Source organism: Sesamum indicum, linkage group LG7 (assembly GCF_000512975.1).
Source record: "Sesamum indicum cultivar Zhongzhi No. 13 linkage group LG7, S_indicum_v1.0, whole genome shotgun sequence".
Lineage (NCBI taxonomy): Eukaryota > Viridiplantae > Streptophyta > Magnoliopsida > Lamiales > Pedaliaceae > Sesamum > Sesamum indicum.
This window is the reverse complement of record NC_026151.1, coordinates 3,076,725-3,096,363: the sequence shown is the minus strand read 5'-3', so window position 1 is coordinate 3,096,363 and position 19,639 is coordinate 3,076,725. Positions and strand designations below refer to the sequence as shown.

At 35.8% G+C, this 19,639-nt stretch overlaps 3 protein-coding genes across 3 annotated transcripts; 1 reads left to right on the top strand and 2 right to left on the bottom strand.

Moving 5' to 3' along the window:
* LOC105166060 (DEAD-box ATP-dependent RNA helicase 28) lies at positions 284-8,255 on the bottom strand. Its single transcript, XM_011085279.2, has 19 exons — positions 7,837-8,255; positions 7,530-7,712; positions 7,353-7,421; positions 6,940-7,046; positions 6,387-6,468; positions 5,346-5,519; positions 5,030-5,178; positions 4,784-4,879; positions 4,102-4,204; positions 3,952-4,014; positions 3,748-3,809; positions 3,470-3,566; positions 2,701-2,819; positions 2,575-2,617; positions 2,281-2,382; positions 1,987-2,085; positions 1,824-1,904; positions 1,006-1,277; positions 284-732 (listed from the first exon to the last, which is right to left on the bottom strand). Exons 1-19 carry the CDS (start codon positions 8,158-8,160, stop codon positions 717-719), a joined length of 2,241 nt encoding a protein of 746 aa, XP_011083581.1. The 5' UTR covers positions 8,161-8,255; the 3' UTR covers positions 284-716.
* Positions 9,899-11,105, bottom strand: LOC105166059. Its single transcript, XM_011085278.2, has one exon. The coding sequence runs from the start codon at positions 11,000-11,002 to the stop codon at positions 10,688-10,690; it is 315 nt and encodes a 104-aa protein (XP_011083580.1). The 5' UTR covers positions 11,003-11,105; the 3' UTR covers positions 9,899-10,687.
* On the top strand, positions 15,353-19,639 carry LOC105166069 (endoplasmin homolog; the record flags this gene model as incomplete). Its single annotated transcript, XM_020695364.1, is given in 14 exon segments — positions 15,353-15,511; positions 15,669-15,789; positions 15,876-16,029; positions 16,121-16,201; positions 16,574-16,685; positions 16,790-16,916; positions 17,015-17,153; positions 17,500-17,617; positions 17,753-17,946; positions 18,053-18,268; positions 18,351-18,516; positions 18,781-18,922; positions 19,007-19,157; positions 19,265-19,639. Coding segments are annotated over 14 exon segments (2,163 nt in total), but the record flags the coding sequence as incomplete, so codon positions are not given.

Below are 19,639 nucleotides of genomic sequence, written 5' to 3'. Positions count from 1 at the left end.
TCAATTATTATATAATTTTATAAATAATAAAATTGAACTATAATTATTATAATGAGTAAAATAGTAAACATAAATTAAATTTATTAACAAAAAAGTTAGCTCAGAATCATCTGGCTTTTGATCTAAAAACACATTTCTTGGCAATAACAAAAGTTGGAACAAACACCTTAAAAATGTCTTTTTGAAATAAAAAACTGCAAAGTACCTTTTCAAAACTCTCACAAACATGTCCAAAATACAGCCAAGTTTTAACACCAAATCATAGTACACCAAAACTGCAAGGTTCCCTTTTAAAACGTCAGATTGTATTTAGAGCTCAAAGAATCTTAATACAACATTCTAGTACAACTAATCTAGGTGATCAAGAATACAGAAGAACTTCAGTCACAAATGTATCAGCAGATCACAAGCGTGTATTAGAAGGCTTGTAGTTTCTACCAAAACCAAAATGGAATCTCATTTTTAAACTTGGAGCCGTATTTCTAGGGTGAAATTAAACACAAAATTTGATATAAGCAGTTAAATTAACAACTAAACATGACTGCAAATACATCTTGCCGAACTCTGATTGGAACCCGAATGAATATCTGCTGCGGTTTAACATGATAAAAGGCAGGATTAGTTATATTGCTAATAGCAAGCTACATCATCCGATGCTCAATCCCTCAAACATATGGAACAACGCAGCCATGAACTTCAAGTGATGCACTGTGACCCTACCGGCGCTTGTACCTGCATAATAACAGGCATGGTAACGTTCCAAAATCTAAATAGTCCAATATAGGGACCATAGGAATAAATAACTGGGAGTAGACCCTTGTGGTATTAGACAAGACTATATGCACCAATGGAGTTACAGCTGGACATAAATAGCATGCAATAAAGACATGAAACAAACTTTTGCTTTAACCATACAGAATTTTGGCTGCTCTGGTGATTAGTCACTATGCTGAACCAGGAAAACAAAAAAATACATGTAAGTCACATCATAATTATAATTCATACCTTGACTTGCTCTTGAATGAGGATTTCTTCTTTGCTCCCATTCGTTGGGTTCTTTTCTGCCTTTTCTCACTCATGTCATCCTGGAAAAGTTCCTGCATCTCTTCTGTTCTTGATTTAGTTATTTGGGAAGGGTGCTTGGACTTTTTAACCGACTTTTTCACGATCTTGCCGGCATCAACAGCCTTTTTTGCAGCCTTCACAGCTTTTGCTCTACGGTATGCCACATCAACCAGAGGAATTCCTTTTTTCTCTGTCTTACTTTTCCTTTCTCCCTGGTCATTTCAAATATTGATCATTACAAACAGTTTGCAAAATAATATGCATTCATAGTAACCCATGGGACCCTCGCATCAACAAAAAATTACACATAAAGAAGGATCAAATGATAGAAAAAGTTGGGCAGACAACTAGATCACGTCAGAATGTTGACTAGAGCAGGAACCAGGTGGAATGACACTATTACTAAGAAACTATACAACTTTATTACCAAATAAAATATAACCATACAACAATAAGAATTAACATTTGTGTCACAGTAGATGAGGGCACATGAAGGTGACTTCTGATTTGTGCTCAGAAACAGCTGGTCCCGCCTTGTCATGACCATCCACCCAGTGGGTCCCAAAATTAGATCCACACGAGTAACAAGTCCATGTAAGAGTGATCATAGTATATCCCAATCACGTGACGTACGAAAGTCACCAAAATTTGTGGCACAATTTGCATAGACAATTCATTCTTGCATGATTTTGTATATTTCCACAATTTATAAACAAGAATATCCGACCATATACTGGAGAAAAGGAGGAGATACATGCCTTGACTTCATCCTCATCCTCATCCTCTAACATTTCTCTAGCCGCCTCCATTTTCCTTCTTTTTTTCCTAGGCAAGTTTTTCTATAAAAAGAAGTAGCTTCATATAAATCAATCTGGCCAGGAATATTGGACTATAAGCTGCATAAGGCAGTATGTAAAGCACCTCGCGCTCTCGCCTTCTCTTTTCCTTCATCTTCAACTCTTCCGCTTGTTCAGCACTGATCACCTCATTGCCAGCACTTTTTAGCTTCCCCAAAGCTTCCTAATAAATCATTTATAGATACAATTTAAATAAACAGCAAAATTAATACAACTAACACAAGAAATTGTTCAAACGGACATTCATAATTGACAGAGCACAAAGCCTTAAGCATTTTAGACATCTATTGAAAATTTTGATTCACTAGCCTATAAAAAAGACAATGCAATATCATAATGCCAGGCAATGGGAAGCTACCTTTGCTGCCTTGGCTACAAGCTTTTTTTCCTTCTCTGTAACGAACCAAGTTCTTTTAGGGCGTGAATAAATTTCATCTTTGTGCGCAATCATGTTTTCTGCCTACAAAGCCAAGAAGAAAGAATAATATATATACTTTATAAGTTGGAAAAGGGATATTATCTCTAGGCAAATAGCATGACCTTTGTGTGGTACAACAAATTAATATATTTCTATAATTAAGCCAAATATATTAGCACCAAAAGAAGCTGCCATTCTCTTGAAAAACTAAACAAGAATCACGGAATAGCAAACCTTTGTCACCTCCATTTCAGCTTTTCGCAGAGCCATTTCTTCCCTGCAACAATCAAAGGCAATAAATGGTGGCATAAATCATATAATTCTGCATACGGGAATAGATGGCAGAAATGAACCAGTTACCTTTCTTCTTGAAGAATTGAGGACACTTGATCTTCCATTTGTTCAATTATTTCAGACCATTTCTTTATTGATTGCTCCGCTACAATTCGACTTTTAAGCCTAGAACCAGCTCTTTTAACCTGTCAAAATAGTCCAGGTAGCCTTAGCACTAAACTGTTCACACGCAAAAGCTTTATTATTCTAGTCCCTTGTTTTTCTATTTTCAGGGGAGATCCAGAATATTTACACTGATACATCATCCAGCAAACATTTGAAAAAAAAAATGGATGAAAAATTAATGTAGATGCAAATTTAGAGGATATAAAGCCTAAGACACGTAATTGCTGCTTGAAATAAAAGTTAAAAAGTCATGCAAATCCACTGATTTTATGTACTGAGTACAACTTCTTGGAGGCAGAGTATTGATGACAATGTACCCTTATCAACTCTGGTAGAAAAATCAATCAAACAAACAAACCTTACAAGGAAAGCAAAAAAAGGCATATTTACAGGCTATTTGACGCCCAGACTCATCCTCAAAACCTTTGGAGTTAGAGTTGAAGACAGTTAACTACTTAAGCACCACAGGGCACAGAGAAATCAAGGATACAGACAATGAAGAGGGGACACACCCAGGAGAAGACAACACAAGATGTAAGAAACAGTGAGCAAAGAGCAACAGGGTTCAAACATACTTTTGCTTGTGCTATTAAAACAATACTAAGTAAGAATAATCAAAACAAATAAAGCACAAAATAACACATTTGAATGATGGGGCTTAGATGCTTACAATAGCTTTTAGTAGAGACCGATCATTATCAGTAACAAAGGTGACAGCATATCCTTCTCTACCTGCTCTGGCAGTGCGGCCCACCCGATGAACATAACTGCAAACAATATACATATATATTTATACATATTGTTTACAGTTGTCCATAATCAGACATATTTGGTTTGACCAGTTGTACAAGAATGATAAAAAATAAATAGAGATTATATTTTGAGCAGAAACCACTTAACTGAACTATAAGTTGGTGGTCAATTTAAAACAATCATTGAAATATTTACCTCGTAAGATCTCGCGGACATGCAAAATTAATAACTGTCTGAACACCAATTATATCGAGACCCTAACAAATGGAAATAGAACAATGAGAAGGCACCAACAACATTGCCACACTCGAGCCAATGGGGAATTCTTTAATTGCAAATTGTGAACATATGAAAATGTATTAAAAAATAGCTATATGAGTTGACAAATATTATTCGTACACGAGCAGCAACATCCGTCGCAATTAGGAAATCCACTTGTTGCTTCCTGAAAAGTTCCAAGGCCTGTCCAATAAATCATGACAGCTTCAACATATGTAAGAAACCATTCATAAACTCAACAAAGAGCAATGCTGTGGGGGAGGGACATACATCCAAACGCTGGGCCTGGGTGAGGTCTCCATGAAGTTCGGCTGCTTTAAGACCGGCTAAACCAAATAAAATTTTCAATCTATGCGCAGCCTTCTTGGTTCCACTAATAACAGAATACAATTTGTTAAGAAAAGGAGAATTTTACACTAAACAATGTGCATAAGAAGACTTCAAACCAGTTTAGCATTATTGATATATGATGAACATTAGTTAGGAACCACAACTAGGTTTTCTATTAATTTACCACCCCTAGCAACTGAAAGTGTCAAAACGGGCACAGAAGGTTTCATTCTGCTAAAGCTTCAACTGTTTCTTTCCTCACTAAAAGCATTCATCATTTTGATTATAGAAATCCTTTCCCATGATCCAGCAACTGTCCAGCAGTAAAGAGCCAACCTGTCACACATTTTGCTCCTACTGCTGGCTCCGTTTTCATTTTCTTGAGAGAAACCGACACCTTTTCATGGGATTCAGTAACTAGCAGCTTGATTCAAATCAACATCAACATTCTCACTCTGCTCAAATGTCTATACGCAAATTAACTCTTAAAACTACCGGAAACTTTCCTTCAGTGGCAACAATGGATGAGAACTCAGAGGAGAGACTCAATAAGACAAAATGTGAACTATGATCCTACTCCACATGAAAATAGCAATTAATTCCATTTGAGATAGGCAAAAACCTGAAAATAATCACTTTAGATGTAAAAGTCTTGGAGCACAACGCAAGAAGAACTGCTTCGTGATTTCCTTCACGCATTCGACGTATACGAACCACCCTGGGTGGGGAGGTGGCAAAGTTCAGTGGGATAATTTATAACAAAGAGGTAAACAATCATTGACATTATAATTTGGACAGTCATCATGTATCTTATAATAGAACCATGAATATAAAAATAACCAAATAGCATCAGCTACTAATGACTTACTCTTCCGTTAATGTTGCTGGCCGCTTTGTTGTTGGATCAGCTGATAAGCGCAATGGTTTATTCAGAGAGAGCTTGATAAGCTCATCCACTTGCTCAGTCATGGTTGCTGAAAATAACATGGTCTGCCGCCTTTTAGGACACATCTTCACCTGAAGAGAAGCATTTATCTCAGAAATTAAACTTTATAAAATAACTAATTACTTTCATCCAGGAGATCAGATATCCCAGATTATGTTCATCATATGCTTTATTCAAAAGACAACTGCTCCAAGTGCATGCTTTTTCCTACCGAAAAGAAAATTGTTTTAAGATATACCAGTTCATGAATTTCAGCACTAAATCCAAGCTCAAGAAGCCGATCAGCTTCATCAAGTATCAAAACTGCAAGCTCATCCAGATGTACTGACAAAGAGTTGCGTAAGTGATCTATCATACGCCCTGGAGTCGCCACAACTATATCCGGCAGTGATCTCAATGCTGCTTCTTGCACCTTAATATGATCTCATATCAATATAGGCAAAAAATACAAGAAGAGACCACTTGGGGGACAGAAAATAAAGCATAAAGAACTCCCTCATCAAGAGTTTCTCCCGTGCATGGTTCCAGAAGAAACCTTTGCAAGTATCATATACATTTGCTATTATACCTTTCAGCGAGATGACAAATGCTAGTAGGATAAAAGCTCATGAAAACTAATTGCACAATAAATGTTTCATTTTGAATGTGGTGGAGATAAGATTTCACTCTCTTAAGAAATTTGAATCCAGTAACCAGATTTGACAAATGGTTTCATGAATTACCAAACGAGACCAAGTACCTAATAGCAAGTCATAATTGAAACCCCACCCAATTCTTTCTTCCCCCCCTTCAAGCCAGTAAATTCCAGAATGAAATTTGTTCAGTCTCGCAGCAGAGTTTGCAAGATCTGAGTCCACATTTCTTACAATCTATCAATAAAAGAAGGAACTATTCTGTCACATACACATAAGCATTTACACTTTTCCTGTTTGGTTTTCTCTGAGCGAACAGAAATATTTGACGCGAACAGAGGCTCAACTTGAGCAGAGTTGATTTACAAAATACATATAAAGCAGGAATTCACTGGTGTTTGCTCCGCTTGAACCCTAGTTCCATGGGGTTTTAAGCCCACACATTTTGACATTGACCAGCTATAAAAGTGGCATATATAAATGCTAACCATGAATGCACCTATCGAATATCAACTCTCCCCGACAAATAAGAAATTTTAACTGCTTTATATTTTGAAAGAGGCTAAATGGATTAGAAAGAGAACATAAAGCATGAAATGATGTCAAAGCTTCAACAAATAAAACAGAGTTGTTCGTCACAAGCAAACCTTCGTTGAAAGACCACCAACAACCAGACAGCACCTGATATCGGTCATAAACTGTGCAAGTTTTCCAATCATACTATGAACCCTGAAAGATAAGTCATGTAATATAGCTAAAATCAATGTAATTATGGAAGAACTGGAGGAAAACATGGGGAAGCAGAGGCAATCAAATCAAATTAAATTAAATATGTTAACCCACACTTGTTAATTGCCTGAATGCAGCATCAGGTTGCCAAGGCCACAAACATACATAGATGGTGACATGAAGGAGCTTAGGCACCCTCAACATATTTATTTTAGATGCATACTCAGAAGTGATACAAAAGAGAATATCTTATACACAACCATATCCCCCCGGCCCCACCCCCCAAAAGAAAATCAATGGTAAAATCAGAATTGTGTTATTAGCTTATTTTTTGTTCTACAAGAAGACAATTGGACATAGAAAGGAGGGCAGATATTCATCCTACCAGCAGCAAATGTGAATACGAAAGGGAACTTCGATAAAAAAAATAAAAAAAAATCATCTAGAAGTACAGTAGGAATCAGAACTTACTGAACAGCCAACTCCCTTGTTGGAGTGAGAATTAGAACTCTTATAGCTGGCCTATTCTTTGGCCGGTATAACAATCTCTCCAATGTTGGTAGAGAAAAAGCAGCTGTCTGAATATTAGAAGCAGTATATTCATCAGTCCTATAGTTACAGGATCATCTTTGTCGCAACACTTTCAAAACAAATACACATATGCTACGAACTACAATATAATTTTCTCAAAAGGAAAATGAAATAAACAAGAGGCGGCTAAAAGATGAAAACCTTGGAAACCATATGAGGCAACACCATCAACTAATGTTACCATAAATATGTACCTTTTGAATAAGTAGAGCATCTTTTTGAAGGGGCGATGCACTTAAAACCAAAGAGCTCAAATTCAAACAGAACTTATCATGAAAGCAAATTAGAAGTACCTTCCCGGAACCAGTAATAGCACTCCCACATATATCACGCCCAGTTAAAGCCAATGGTATGCAAGCAGCCTACCAATAAAGGGAAAAACCATGAATGCACCAATTGCCAGATTACATAAACTAATTCACGAAAATTGAATAAGGCAAAAGAAGAAACGATAAAAAACAATTAAGAACCTGAATAGGGGTGGGCTTATTATAGCCCAAAGCTTCACAAGCCCGAAGCAACGGTCTCGAAAGATGCAGGTCGAGAAAAGAGTTTGCGTGGAACGACACACCCTCCACATGTGAAAAGAATGACTTCACATCATTCCCACTAGTAGTTGGCAATTCGTCCTCCTCTTCCGGTCTATAATCCTCCTGCACAAGCAATTAACCGTAAAATAAATGATGTGAATCGAAATACAAATAGCACCCAATAGGAATAACTTAATATTCTAGTTTTGCTCAACATTAATAGAACGAAAACAACGACAGTAATTACTTGGTGGTGGGGCTCCGAATCAGAATTTTCATCGGAGTCATTATCTTCGGCGGTGAGGATGGGGCGTCGTTCGCGAGCTTTGGATATTTTGTCGTCAATTGAAGTGGTGCTCCGCCGAAAGTGTTCATCAGCGACCGACTCGGAGTAGGAGGAGAAGTCCCACGGCGACTGCGATTTCTTGTTTTTTGATACTTTTTCTGCTTTAATTTCGACATCTTCTGCTGCTGCTTCTTCTTCATCTTCATCCTCAGATTCGGTTTCCTCTTCGTGTTCAATTTCCTCATCGCTCGGCGGTTCGAACACGAATTTTGTGGTTGTAGCCATTGCAATGGTATCTGCAGAAGCAGCGGTGCTGTCAATAGGGAAGAGGGTTTAAGGCTCGAGGCTCCTCAAGTGGCCAATTGAAAGGGTTTTGCATTTAGCCGCTAATTTCAGTTTTGATTGCCCCATCCGGCCCTCCCCAATTTGTGGGGTACCGATCCGATCACTAAAGCCCATGAAGATCATGAGCCCATTACACAATCAAATTTGGGCTTGAGGATGGATGATGATCAGGCCCAACCTAGTGGTTCACTTTTTATTTGAATTTTTTCCTCTCTTTTTTAAAGAAGTTTCTCATATAAGATTCCAAAATTAAAATTTATTGAAACTTAAAATAAAATTAGAAGATGTAACTCAGATAGTTTTCTTTTTTATACAACTCCTGTGTTACATCAATATCAATAAATTCGAATAACAAACTCATAATATAATAAACTGAATTTTATCAAATATAGGTCCTTATTGCTAATCATAATTGATCAGGCAATTATTAGACAAATTCTTTGCTTTTCTTGTTAGAGAATGAGTTGTTAGCCTGTAAGAATGCGCAGCACATCTATCATTTTATAGTCTGAATGTCGGTTCTCCCGCTGTTGGTGGTTTAGTTGTAGTAAGGGTGGTAGGATTCAGATTAGAAGATTGATTGCTAGGATTGTTGGTGGTTTAGTTGTAGTAAGGGTGGTAGGATTCAGATTAGAAGATTGATTGCTAGGATTTTCTAGTTATCTAATAACGTATTATCCATTCTAACAACAGGTTCTAACTAGAAAGTCAGTAAAGCTTACGTTCTAAGAAGAAAAAGAAGTGCTCTGCTCCAAGAGCGAAGTCCCACTAAGAGAAGTCAAAAGAACTTGGCTTGGGGCAAAAAGAGCGAATAAATCTTAGTTTTGGAAAAGTTCTTACAGGATCAGTAAAGCCAAAGACGGCCTCGAAGATCATCTGGTTCCAACCCTACTTTCTTCTATGTAAATTGGTTTCGTACTTATGCATGTTGAGAATTCTGATAGACAGATAGTATACTTTTGGAGGAGTACACAACTATTCCAACTTTTCTCAAAGACTACCGGATTGATAACTTAGTGTTTGCAACGACCTGTCCTTGGATTCTGCAAATCCCTGAATGCTCGCTCTTAAGGGTCTTGAAAGCGCTGAAAGATATGTTGTTCGATCGATAGTAATTATTCAACCAACTTCAGCATTTATTTTATCATTTATTAGAGCAAAACTGAAGTGTTTTAGCAATAACTTGACACAAATGACGTCTCATGTCTCATTCATTGCTCCACCTACTAAAATGCATCATGGATGAGGTAAATTTTAGCATACATCGAGTTTGGCTAAAATTAAATTAACCACGTGATAAACATAACATGTATATATTTATCATACGTATTAATGCAAAATTCAAAGAAATTAACCAATCAAATAACAAATATATATTTGATACGGGACTAATTCGATTTGATCAAACCCGATTTTGGTAAAAATTTGTAGTGTATGATCTCATATAAATAAATTTAGATAAATTCTTAACTAAATCAAGTTTAATCGAACCAAACAATCACAAAATAAATATTTTATATAATTAATTATTTTTTTTAAAATTATACAACAATCATGTCGCAAATATATTACATTTATAGTATAATTAATTTATTTAGGATCAAACCCTATCAGAGCTAGAATTTCACATTACTTTGAAGTGTACTTGCTAGAGGGTTATTCTTTAATCTATTAAGAGGAACAGAAAAGGGCATTCCCCTGTTTCAGTTAGACCATTCTTTTCCAAATTACAAAGATGAATTGTCCATTTCAAGGCACTGGCTTTGCACACATCTAGAGACCTTTGCAAAGACTGGAGCTACAGTATCCGCAACCAAAGGGAAGTAAAACCAAAAGAACCCTTGCATCCCACTAAACTCAACTATCTCTACCGATCAAAAAACTGAAAAACTTGACTCATAATGGTATTTGCTCGTCAATCTCACGTTGATTGCAAGCTCAAAGAACGTAGTACAATTACACCAACAGTGAGAAAGTATAACACTCAAATCATCACCACGCCCAACTAAAAACGCCGAAAAGTCCATTGACTATGTTAATGAACAGCATCAAAATTCATGCCACTTTGCCCGTTGTCTTTGTAATCTTCCAACTCCCGCGTGAAATCATTACAAAGTCGTGAAGAGAATGTAGAAGCACTCTTTATACAGCACATTTCATTTCATATATACACAAATTGTAGGAACTTGTGGATTAGTATTTACAAAGTTAAAGAGAAAAGAAGAACTCATATTTGAAGATGAAAAACGGAAAAGAGAAGGAAAAAATATATTTTCACCTATAGGTTATAGTAGAATGTTTTTTTTCCCACTTCTTTTTCTTAGAAAAGGATTAAAGCACATAATATTATGAGATTATGTTCCGGAGTAACGCCAGCAATCCAAACTCGATTCCTTCAAATTGCCTTTACTTTGATACTTGTAAATTAAAATTTGAGTTGCAGCACCAGCACTCTTATGATTATTTCTCAAGGATTATGTTGCTGAGGGAGACGGAACCGGACCTGAGACGCCGGCGATTTGACGGCGACGCCATGCCAGCAGATGCCGCCGCGGCACATTTCGTGGCCGTGATCGCGCGTCGTCAGCGCGCGCGTCGCCTTCCGCGACACATCCCAAGTGAGGCTCGCAATCAGGATCAGCGCCACAACCGCGGTCGAGAGGACGAGAACGCAGACGCCGCTGAAGCTCCGCCCAACAGCCAGGCCGTATGCCTTCATGGCAGCGATGACCACCAGGTAGAGTGTCGTCAAATTCCCCACCACCGCGTCGGAAATCGCCATCTGCCGACGTTTCTAGAGCATGGGGGAGTCGGTCTGTGCGGAAGTTAGGAGTGAAGAAGAAGTGCGGATGGATTTATTGGTGGGTGAAATTTAATGCTCCGTGGGGTGGGGGGGAGGGGTTTTAAGCGCGGAGAGTGTGTGTGTGGTTATGAGCAGCGTGAGGTAAAATTTCAAAATTAATCCCACAATTTAGGATTACTTGACATTATACCCCAATAGAATTTTAAAATTAACTCTATATTACCTTAATAGTTGTAAAAAGTATCTTGCAAAAGAAAACAGAAAACCCTTTTTGCAACATTTTTGGATTATTTTTGCAATTGTTAACAAAATATAAGGTTAATTTTGAAATTTTATAAAAGATGGGGCAAGTATAAAATAATCCCAAAATATGGGATTAATCTAGTAATTTTGGCATTGGAGTGACAACCACGTAAGAGGGTGGGGGTGGGGGTGGGGGTTTTGAGCTTATCTAATTTTTCTTCAGTAATTGGTGTATTTCGAGAAAGTGAAAAGGAGGCATCATATTCAGGCCCACCATGGCCATCGTGCTGGCCAATTTGCCTTCTGCCAATGATTTTAAGACACGTGTCATCGGAGGGACCGAAGGACATCACCGCTCTGCATGCATACGTGGCTAAAAGACATTCCTAGTTTTAATCTTTGGATTTACTACAATTGTCCTTTGGGAGTACCATTTTTGTCTTTCTTTAAAAGAAAAAGGAAATTTAATATATTTTGCTTCTTTTACCCCACCGACTGTTGTGATTGTAATAATAGCTTTCGTCAGGTTGGTTCACACTTCACACTTCACACTTCACACCACTTTATTATAATAGTAGTTGAACGGGCACACTCGATGTATGTATATGTATACAAAATTTATAATAATCAATATTATTTATTTATATAAAAAAATAATAAGATGAAAATGATTACGATAAAATAAATAAATAATATTTGAAATAGGCGAAAGAAAAAAAATATTAATTAAGAATAAATAATAAATTTTATTATTTGTAGAAGATAATTATAGTATAAATAAATTGTGCATTTGAACTTTTTTTAGATGATGTTTACATCCTCCTATAAAATTGGTGTAATCACACGTAAATTTTTTATGATTTGTCAAATTACATGTAATATTTGGTTGTTTGTTTTCGTCCAACAAATAAATCACTTCATTAGTCAAACTTCATGAAATTTATTGATATTAGTAAAAATAATGAATGAAAATTAATTTTTAATCCGATTGCCTTACTATTGACTTATTGCAAGCCAAATAAATCTTTTCTCATCAAATTACCTTTATAAGGATGAAGACGTACTTTCTCACACGCATAGCATTGTGAAGGTGTGTATATGAATAATTTGATTAGACGATACTTGTTTGACCTACAATAAATAAGTAATAATTCAATTCGGATAAATATGAATTTTCAGATTTTGCGCATATCAACAAACTCAATGAATTTTGATTCATGAAAAATATATTTATTAGACAAAAATAAACTTAAGGTATTAAGTCTAATTTTCTGCATCATAGCGGATATGTGTATAATTACACTAAATTTCATGAAAAATTTACATAATTACCCCATTCTATTGACATAAAGGTTGTTTTAACTAGCAATATGTAGACATCTTTGTAAGTGACTTATAATTTTGAGGACAGTGTTCTAATTTGTATTAATGGTTGAGTCAAAAGTATTCAAATTGTCATTTACAAGGATTTTAATCTAAATCTAATTTGATCGTATCTGAACTAATTATATAATATATATATATAATACATTTGTAATATAATTGATATATAATTTAAAAAAAAATTAATCACGTGATAAATATATCGTACTGGAGTTGGGTTGTCTGGGGACCATTCGTTCAGATCCCAATTCCACAAAACTAAAGCGGTTTTAAGAGTGGGTTTGCGGTTGCTTCAAGTTTCTCTCTCCACACTTCACCCACCCTATTTTGTTTGTGTTGGCAGTTCACATGATGATCTATCATTGGTTTCCCCTGAATCTCACCCTAACACCATCCCTAAATGGGATTTTCCTGCGGATAAAGTTTGATGTTATGAGTTTGAATTTCATCAAATGTGTGTGATGTTTATTTCATTTTAATAAGTTTGTTATAATTTATTAATTATATTTATGTATGTGTTCATCGATAATGTATTGTTGAATTACAGTCCATTTACTGAAATATTGATTTAATCATATAATACCATTTTTATGTAATAGAAACGGGACTTTCTTGTATTCATAAATTTTGTGAATAAGTACGAGGGTATGGGCTTGAGTCTCACCAAATATATATACATATTTGTCTTATTTTATGTGAATCTATTATAATTTATTATTATTATTATTTTGTTATATTAATGTTCTGGTTGAATTTATATACCAATCAATTTATTGAAATATTAATATAATCATCTAATTAGTTTACAAATGGGATTTCATCACCAAGAAAGTCTTTACAAAATGAGTTTATCGTATTTTATTATTTTATTATTTTTTGCGACGGATGATCAAATCGATATCGTACGATCATATTATACAGATATTGATCATACAATTATGTATCATTATTTCTATAAAATATATATAAATTTTTCTCATCAAGAAAATATTTTTCTCAAGAGGTTTCAAAATCCTCCACTTAGGAGTCTTAGTTTCAAACACATTAATCTCTAGATAGTGAATTTTTTTATTTATTGAGTTTTTGTTTGGATGATCATTCTTTATTCTTTTGTTTCGAGAATTGGATCATTAGTCTCCACATTTAAGGAGGTTTGTGACTTAGGTATTTTCTTGTCCAGGAAACTGCTCATGGCCCAAAGTGTGGATTGAAATGGTCTGAAAATGATGCCCAATATTCAACTAAGGCCCATGTCCACCTCAATCAATACATTTTCAACAAGACCATGTAATTATCAAGATAATAGAGTTTCCTTAAAAAATATTTGCTCATTATTTAAAAAATTATCGATAGTACTTATAAATTAATATATGTATATGAAAAAACGACTCATTTGGCCAATTTTAGTTGGAATTACATCAAGATTTTATATTGAATTGACAAAAAATACCATCTTAAACCCTGAATTATAAATTTATATATTTTTTGAAATATTTATGGACCAAAAATGCCCTTTTTAAAATACAGAAGGCATAAACACATAGGGCAATTCAGGCATTTCACAACATCAACTTTTTAACTTTTTTTTTTTGAGAAAAAGCAAATTTTAAAGGTAAAGTTGACATTCACACCTTACATAATTATATCAAATATCAAGAAGTTATCAATAATTTTACAATTAACTAAAAAATAATTATAATTGTATCAAATTTAAGTAAATTTGAATCTAATTTACCCTAATTATTAAAACTTATGAGCTAAACACAAACTAAACAAATATTCTTTTTATAATAAGGTTGCTGCATTAATAGACAATTAATCATGTGATATTAACTCATCAATGACTTCAAATCTCTGGCATAACAACTGTAATTTTCCTGTTTTTGATCCCTAAAAACCATTGCTCCAAACTTTAATAGAGCATCAGCTCGTTTGTTTTCCTGTCGAGGGATGTGATGTATCTTATATCTATCAATTTTTCCATTCATTTCTTCTTATCCTTTTCAGGTACTACACCATGGACCATTATCTTATTTCGCATTGCTACCAATTGCAAATCCGTGTAAACATCTAACTTTTTTACTCTCCCTTCCAATGCTGTCTGTAGACTTAATATGAAGGTTTCATATTCTGCTTCATAGTTGGTTGTTGGAAAGGATAATTTCACTGCGATTTCGATCTCTACCCCATCTGGACCTTTATTAAATAATGAAACTTTACGTCATTATGTTAAGAAAAATTTTAATCCGTTCAAACTTAAATTAATCATATAATAAATATAATATATTTTTTATTTTGATAATTATATAATTAAGAAAATAATCAAATATATAGTAAATATAATATATTTATTTTATAATTAATTTAATTCGATAAAATAAGAAATTTACTTACGTTGAACCTCGGCGTTGACGAGTTTAGTCGCTAGAGCTATGCTGGGCCTTCACTCCAGCAAATGAAAAACACTTGACAAATGAAAAGATCAGTAGACCTACCGCAGCCTATAACAACCCAGTCTTTCAAGTCTTCTCTATGGAGAATTCCAGAACCCCACAGCTAAACCACGTCTAATAAACCGCTACACCCAATGAACACATTCCACGTAGCAAGAAACTCATTAGGGCCGTCCGATCCTCCACGCTGACAAATTCTAGCCAATCAGAGCGCTCATGGTCGTGGCATTCTTCTACTCCCCTGCAAAATCTCACTATATAACTAGTCCCTCCCACTCTCACTTCGCAGGAAATACGGGAAGAATACGAGTTGATACAATCTGAGCAAAATCCTTTGGAGCAATGAGGAAGTGGACAATCCCTTCCGTTCTTTTCCTGTTATGCCTTCTGTTTCTTCTCCCAGATCAAGGTACTTGTTCATACTTTAATCATTTATTGTATTTTCGTTTTCATTTTTTTGGCGTTTAGTCTAGCATTGCGAAGGAGTGATGTGTGTTGTGGGATTTGGTTGCGATGGGTTAAATTTCTCATAACTGAAGGTTTGGATGATGAAATTGAACTTGTAGGTAGGAAGATTCAGGCAAATGCAGAAGTCGATTCTGATGCTCCGTTAGATCCGCCGAAGGTGGAAGAGAAGATCGGCGGCGTTCCTAATGGATTATCCACCGATTCTGATGTCGTTAAGAGGTAAGTTGATGTTTCAGTTAGTTGAAACTCGTTTGGCATCTAGCATATCACAATCTATATTTAGGGAGCTTGTTCATGTGATTTAGAGAAGCTGAGTCCATGTCGAGAAGAACGCTCCGAGCGAATGCGGAGAAGTTCGAGTTCCAGGCTGAGGTATCGCGGCTTATGGACATCATTATCAACTCTCTTTACAGCAACAAGGATATCTTCTTGAGAGAGTTGATCTCCAATGCTTCAGATGTGAGTTTCTGTTGTGCTATGTGGTTAGTATTTAGGAGTTTATTTGAGATAATGCTTGAGCTTGATGCTTAAATTGTCTTCAACAATTTAGGCACTGGACAAGATTAGGTTCCTGGCGCTCACTGACAAGGAAGTTTTGGGTGAAGGTGACAATACCAAGCTCGAGATTCAGGTTTGTATTACTGCATAACGATCTTGCTTCAACTGCCTGTTGCACTTTTGAGAAGCTAGATATATGATGCTATTATGTTATTATGAGTACCAAGTATCTTACCACTGGCTTTTGTAGTATTGTCAAAATTCATAAGTCTTTTGAAGGAATTCGTAAGCACTGTACTTAATATCTAATGACCATGTGCTAAGGCTTCGGATATACATAATATCTAATGACTATTTGCTGAAGCTTTGGATACTTTGGAAGTTTTTAGCAGAGTTTACAATTTTGGTGTAGGAAACTTTTTATTAGTTAAATTTCAATTTGGGTATTATAGAAAATGATTGTTTTTGGTACTCGTCTCTCAAGTTATTCATTTGATAAATGCAGATTAAATTGGACAAAGAAAAGAAAATACTTTCTATCCGTGATAGAGGTATAGGAATGACCAAAGAGGATTTGATCAAGAATTTGGGTACCATTGCTAAATCTGGAACTTCAGGTAACTGATTCTGAGCAAAGTTTATGGTTGATATACTTAAAGCTTGTGCTTGCTCTTGCTGGTTAGGTTATTGGTGCTAATTTTTCCTAATATGTTGTCTACAGCATTTGTGGAAAAAATGCAGACAAGTGGTGATCTTAACCTTATTGGGCAATTTGGTGTTGGATTCTACTCTGTCTATCTTGTGGCAGACTATGTTGAAGTGATTAGCAAACATAATGATGACAAACAGTATGTTTTCTGAACCTCATCCTGTACTCAGTGTATCATCCATTGCAGATGCTGATGAAAATTACTTATAACGTGACAATTTTGCGAAACACTTTCAGGTATGTTTGGGAGTCAAAGGCTGATGGAGCTTTTGCCATTTCAGAAGATAAGTGGAATGAGCCACTTGGTCGAGGAACTGAAATCAGATTGCATCTCAGAGATGAAGCACAGGAGTACTTGGATGAGTTCAAATTGAAGGTTGGTTAACCATATATACTCAATTATTTTTCAGGTGCTAGAAAGGTTGCTGCATATCTTTTCTGTAACTGGTTGCTACTAGGATTGGCAATGAGATCCATTATTTGGAAGTCACAGACAGAGTAATTGATTTATTCATGTATTGGATGCTACTTCACCTAAAAGCTTAAGTTGTTAGGGATGAGAGACATTCAATATTTATGATGTTTTATCTCATATCCAACTTTAAATAACTATGCATTGATTTTCCATTGGGTTTGGTGACTTATCTTCCATCTGTTGTTTCTATGTCTTCTATTCTCTCTTTGAGCTTATTGATCTTATTTCTCAAATAATCGTGAGCCAGGAATTGGTTAAGAAGTATTCGGAATTTATCAACTTCCCCATATACCTCTGGGCTAGCAAAGAAGTGGATGAGGAAGTTCCAGCTGATGAAGATGAGTCTAGCGATGATGAGGAAACAAGTACGTCTGATATAACTGCAATATTTTCCAAAGTATTGTGCATATTCCATTATAATTGTTACTTTGATGTAATGATTAGTAGACCTGCTTTCTAGTTGTTACTCTCTTCTCACAATGGTCTACTCGTGTGAGCAGCTGAAAGTAAATCCTCGGAGGAAGGAGAGGAAGAAGATGCTGAGAAAGAAGAGGAGAAAAAGCCCAAGACAAAGACAGTTAAAAAGACTACATATGAGTGGGAGCTTTTGAATGACATGAAAGCTATATGGTTACGCAATCCAAAGGAGGTGTCAGATGAAGAATATACAAAATTTTATCACTCTCTGGCAAAGGTGTGTATACCTTAATCCCGTCTGATGAGATTCATGTCACTGCTGCAGTCTTTCATTTTTCCCTTAACTTTTGCAATTTTATCAACATCTTGAACTCTATTTGCAGGACTTTGGTGATGAGAAGCCTCTAGCATGGAGTCACTTTACAGCTGAAGGTGATGTTGAATTCAAGGCAGTGTTGTTTGTGCCTCCAAAGGCTCCTCATGATTTGTATGAGAGCTACTACAATTCCAACAAATCCAACTTGAAATTATATGTTAGACGGGTCTTTATCTCAGATGAATTTGATGAGCTTCTGCCCAAGTATTTGAACTTCTTGAAGGTAGTCCCTTTTCTCAAACTCATGGAAACACTACACTTGTTAGCTTCCTCCAGAATTTTTAATATTTGGCCCATGTGACTAGGGTCTTGTTGATTCTGACACCTTGCCACTGAATGTGTCCCGAGAAATGCTGCAACAACATAGCAGCTTGAAAACGATAAAGAAGAAACTCATACGCAAGGCCCTTGACATGATCCGGAAGCTTGCTGATGAGGACCCTGATGAATCTAATGATAAAGACAAGAAAGGTATGGTATCATGGAATAGATGGTTGTTTCTGTTGTGGTGCAACTTTTGCCTGAAGTTAGCAAGTATGAAGAAAGTGAAACAGTGAGTGCAATGTTGGTTGGCTCTCTATGGATCCCTTATTGAACGGCATCAGTGCAGTTATCCTTCTTACCGTTCTGTATATGATGAAAAGATTAATATTGCTGTATATATTGTATTTTTGCTCTGCTCTTAAAACCCATGGGAAGTTCCAACTTAATTCTGAAATTTAATGTTGCTTGCAGATATTGAAGAATCAGGTGACAGCAATGAGAAGAGAGGTCAATATGCAAAATTCTGGAATGAATTTGGCAAGTCAATTAAACTTGGTATTATTGAGGATGCAACTAACAGGAACCGCCTAGCAAAACTTCTTCGTTTTGAGACGTAAGAATATTTTTGGATTAAAATATAATTTGTTGCAATTATTTATTTTACAAGAATCTTTTTGATGTGATTTCCTCCCTGCAGCACAAAATCAGATGGTAAGTTAACTTCACTGGATCAATACATCTCAAGAATGAAGTCTGGACAGAAAGATATCTTCTATATTACTGGAACAAGCAAGGAACAGCTGGAGAAATCTCCATTCCTTGAGAGACTAACAAAGAAGAATTACGAAGTAAGCACTCAATAGGACATATTCTGATTGCTACTAGGTTACCACTGCAGCTACATATCTAAATTTTATCTTACAATCTCATACCTGAATTCTCATTCCTTTTGCAGGTTATTTTCTTCACTGATCCAGTGGATGAATACCTGATGCAATACCTGATGGATTATGAAGACAAGAAATTCCAAAATGTATCCAAAGAGGGACTAAAGCTCGGCAAGGACCCAAAAGACAAAGAACTCAAGGAGTCATTCAAGGAGTTGACCAAATGGTGGAAGGGTGCTCTCGCCAGTGAAAATGTTGATGATGTGAAGATAAGCAACCGTTTGTCAGACTCCCCCTGTGTCGTAGTGACATCAAAATACGGTTGGAGTTCAAACATGGAAAGGATTATGCAGTCTCAAACTCTATCAGATGCTAGCAAGCAGGCTTACATGCGTGGAAAGAGGGTGCTTGAAATTAATCCCAGGCACCCCATCATCAAGGAG

Bases quoted from the DNA above. Each gene is read 5' to 3' on its own strand.
- LOC105166060 (XM_011085279.2), bottom strand. From the start codon at position 8,160: ATGGCTACAACCACAAAATTCGTGTTCGAACCGCCGAGCGATGAGGAA. The intron at 1,905-1,986 runs GTGCTTTACATA...TTCTTTTTATAG, and splicing joins AGAGAAGGCGAGAGCGCGAG to AAAAACTTGCCTAGGAAAAA. The intron at 1,278-1,823 runs GCATGTATCTCC...TGAAATGACCAG, and splicing joins AGGATGAGGATGAAGTCAAG to GGAGAAAGGAAAAGTAAGAC.
- LOC105166059 (XM_011085278.2), bottom strand. From the start codon at position 11,002: ATGGCGATTTCCGACGCGGTGGTGGGGAATTTGACGACACTCTACCTG.